Genomic DNA, 3,866 nt, shown 5'->3' on the forward strand with positions numbered 1-3,866 from the left:
GAGGGGGCGGGCGGCGCGGCAGAGAGGGGCACGCGGGTCAGGACACGCAGGGCACCAACTCGCGGGCACACTCTACTCGATCGAAATCCTGAAGTGAAGCAAGTTGTTGCAAGGAGTTTTTTTGGAGGTCCGTCGGTATCAGCCGGCAACACTGTAAGGTGCTCTGGCCCTGTATTGGAGGGAGCACACACACGCACACTCCTAATAACGTGCTCTGGGCAGATTCGCACGTGTTGGCGCATGGGTGGTTTCCTAAAAAACTGCAGGCGTGAAGTGTAACCTGTATGAAACATGCTTGTGGGCTCGTGTGTATGTGTGGGGGTATGCGTGTGTTGAGAGGCTGGCGCCCTGTGAAATGTATAAAGTATGCCTTGGAGCACGAGCTTTGAGTACACAGCCGGTGAGATGACGCCCTCACAGCAAAAGCACCACCGTGGCCCTTCATCGGCAGGCCGCAAGGGCGCCGCACCGGCGCCGCCCATGGGGGCGCGCCGGCCCTGCCTGAGCGCTGCGGCGGCGGGGAGTGGCGAAAGGGCCGGTCAACAGGCGCAGGTTTGACTGCCTTTGTGCCCTGCGCACGACGCTTTTCTCCCTTTCCTCTTGCGCAACACCTCGTTGCGCACAGCTAGTGGGCCGACTTCAGTCAAGAGCCCCGCCGCCGCTGCCGCCGTTTGGACTGCCGCCGTTGCCGCCGCCCAGGCCGCCGCCGCCGGGCTCTCCCAGCATGCGGGCCAGCGTCTGGATTGTGGCCTCCTGCGATCACATGAATTTGAGGTTGTTAAATGGGGTTTTAAGGTTCGTTTGGGCTCTTGCGTATCGGTTTGGACACAGCCATGGCCCCAGAGCTCACGCGAGGCAGCGTGGCAGGAATGCCGGCGGGCGGGAAGGCGGACATGTTGCAGCAATCGGCCATCCCGTGTGTGCTGGCGCCGCTTGCCCCTGAGCGCCTGTGCAGGCGCGGCTGCTGACAGGGGCACGGGCACAGGAGTGTCGACCGGCCGCCCGGGGTGCAGCTGGCTTCTAGAACCCTGAACCCTGATCTCGTGGGGGCCTCACCTTGTGTAGCAACTGGATCTGCAGGGACTTGACCTGTCCGTAGGCATACGATAAACGGGATCAGCATATGTCAGATGAATTCGTGAGGCATACGTCGTGCGAGGCAGGATGGGGGTGGCTTCGCCGCTGGGCTGGTTTGCACGAGGGAGCAACCTGCCACAGGGCAGGTTCCGGCTGAGATTACCGTACACACGCCCGCGAAAAACCCACGAGCCCAAAGCCGGTAGGAAGTCTGCCGGGCACACGCGCAGATCCCCCCCACCGGCGATGCGCGGCCGTCGCCAATCGGGGCAGCCACAAGCGCAGCCAGCACCTCGACACGGTCACGTGCGCATGCATGCGGCCCGCACGCGGCGCGGCGGACGCGCACGCTCTCAAACACACCGGCACAGGCACACAAACACGGAAACACCCACACACCCCATGTACGTCCATCACCACCATTTTCCAAGTAGACTACAAGAGTTACTACACAAGCACTCACCTGGGAGTCAACCGCATCCACTAGCTCCGCCCCGCTCGCCCCCCATGCCAGCGCCGCCAGCGCCGCCCCCGCGTCCGCCTCCGCGTCCGCCCCCCGCCGCGCCGCCCCCGCCGCGCAGCCGCCGCCGCCGCCGCCGCCGGTGGCGTAGCGGCGCCGCAGCACGCGCGCGTTGAGGGCGGCGGCGCGCCAGACGGTCCAGGCGAGGGCGGCGTTGGTGGAGAGCATTTCCAGACGGCCCTGAGTGGGGGAGTCCAGCAGGCCTGATGAGGCGGCGTAACCCAGCGCCATGGTGGCGAGGCCGACGGCGGCGCAGAAGTCTGTGGGGGCAGGCGGCGGGGGGCAGTGGAGTCGCATTGCGGAAACGGGGAGGGGAAGGTGCCCAGAGGAGGGCAGCGGGAGGTGAAGGGGATTGGGGTGCTTGTCTGGGTGGGGGTTGGCATCGGCGGGCCGGCGGGCTGCGATGGGCTGTGCAGCGGCCGGCACGGGCGCGGCGGACTGCGCGGCGCGAGCTATGGGAGAATGGCGAGGGGCTAGAAGTATGCCGGCGCGCGTGTATGGATGCACACACGCATGCATGCACGCAACGCGCGAACGTCGGGCCGCGCACGCGCGCACGCACCGCGACCGAGCGTCAGAACGCCGGCGGACACCAGGCGGGCGCTCAGATCATCTCGGCCCACGGGGGCCTCCAGCACGGCGCCCAGGTTGCGCGGAGCTGTGGAAGGAGCGGATATGAAGAGTTGCATATGCTATCAGCTCGCGCCACGGTTGGGTTGCGGTTGGTCCACACGTGCCCCTTCGAGAGAGGGCGTTGGACCGCCGCCAACGCCGTCGCCTCGCAGCTCCGCGAGCTCACCGGCAGCACCCGCTGACGACAGACGACCACGCCGAGACGTCCGGCAGGCAGCCGAGAAGGGCCTGGGGGCGATAGCTGAGGCAACCTGCCCGCGCAGGGCAAGAGCACGGCTGGCGAGGGCCATCTCAGCTTGGCTGCGCGGCGTGCAAGGGTGCTGCCGTCCGTGGCCGAATGAAAGTGTGCCGGAACGTACACCTCCAGACTGACATATGCGGGGAACCGACACCTGGAAGCCGAGCCGATCAAATCAGCGATCGAGCGAGTCGCTTTCGTCGCATGTACAATAATTTCTACTGAAAAGAAGTGGATTCATTGGTATATGCATCACCCTTGACACGGCTTAGGAGTGCAGCGTGTCCCGCCAAGATCTTGCTGTGATGACGGAGCTCGTGGCCAGCCAGCAGCCCAGCCCTCCAGGCATGGATCTAGCTGCTGGAGCTAAGCTGGTCGCTCGAGTCACGGAGCTCGAGCAGCGAGCCATTGGGCTACAGGCGACCAAGGACGACCTGATCGCCCAGATCCGGGCGCTTCAACAGGCAGGTGGCATTGTAAAATAATCAGTATTATTTCAGTTGCTACATACACGCGATCCAAGGGCAAGCCGCGGCGGCGGCACCACCGGCAGCAATCACGGCATTGGCTGGCGGCTCGTGCGCTTTCGTTTGGCCCCTGGCGAGAGCATGCAACACTGAAAAATACAAGAGACACCGGCCCCCGCGCCATGCGCAGGCCAACCAGGAGGGCGAGCAGCGGCTGAACAGGGCGCAGCTGGCGCACAGGAAGGAGGTCGAGGCCCTCAAGGACCAGGCCAAGGCGCTCAGCGGAAAGGTGCATGCATGCAATCGACACGCATCACGCAACCCCCTGCACCTTGCGCTCCTATGGTTATCTGATGATGGCCCAGCTCCAAAGTTCGTGCCGTCATGCAACCCGCCTTGGACACACGTTCCGCCCACCAACTCCTCTGCCCGCACTCGCGAGACGGATGCGCAGCCAGTGAAAGAAACGCTTGTCATGCGCACCCCGCTCAAGGTGTGCGCCTGCAACGATGGCGCGCTGGAGCTGCAGCAGCAGCTGGCCGACGCCCGCGGCGAGGTGCACGCGCTGCTGGCGGGCCGCGCGGCAGGCGGCCAGGAGCTCGGGGGCCGGGCGGCGCGGCTTGCGGTGCGCGGGGCCGCCGCTGCTGCGCGGGGTGCCGCCGCAGGCATGGCCGGCAGTGCGTTCGGCTGCCGGGCGCATGAGCAAGCCGGCTTTCTCATGCGCCCGGCTGGGCTGGGCGGTCGGGCGGGCTGTTGGATGCCCAAATGCTTGGCTCAAGCGAGCGGGTAGCTGACCCTATTCTTAATGAAAGGCCGCAGCAGCCCTTGATTGGCAGATTGGCACCACCCCAGCCCTGACCGAATCAACCAAGCAGCACACTAGTACGTCAAACGCGCACACCCTTCCTACGCCCAAACATCCGCCCCGCCC

The 3,866-nt window shown here is 65.5% G+C and overlaps 2 protein-coding genes across 2 annotated transcripts; one reads left to right on the forward strand and one right to left on the reverse strand.

Moving 5' to 3' along the window:
• Nucleotides 1-639: 639 nt before the first annotated feature.
• MNEG_12751 (hypothetical protein) lies at nucleotides 640-2,520 on the reverse strand (the record flags this gene model as incomplete). The annotated part of the gene is made up of 6 exons (XM_014038776.1): nucleotides 640-753; nucleotides 1,057-1,089; nucleotides 1,319-1,369; nucleotides 1,541-1,857; nucleotides 2,160-2,255; nucleotides 2,397-2,520. The coding sequence occupies 6 exons, from the start codon at nucleotides 2,518-2,520 to the stop codon at nucleotides 640-642; spliced, it is 735 nt and encodes a 244-aa protein (XP_013894230.1).
• Nucleotides 2,521-2,773: 253 nt separating this feature from the next.
• MNEG_12752 (hypothetical protein) lies at nucleotides 2,774-2,944 on the forward strand (the record flags this gene model as incomplete). Its single annotated transcript, XM_014038777.1, has 1 exon — nucleotides 2,774-2,944. A coding segment is annotated over one exon (171 nt), but the record flags the coding sequence as incomplete, so codon positions are not given.
• Nucleotides 2,945-3,866: the final 922 nt, after the last annotated feature.

This window comes from Monoraphidium neglectum, assembly GCF_000611645.1.
Source record: "Monoraphidium neglectum strain SAG 48.87 unplaced genomic scaffold scaffold03414, whole genome shotgun sequence".
Taxonomy (NCBI): domain Eukaryota; kingdom Viridiplantae; phylum Chlorophyta; class Chlorophyceae; order Sphaeropleales; family Selenastraceae; genus Monoraphidium; species Monoraphidium neglectum.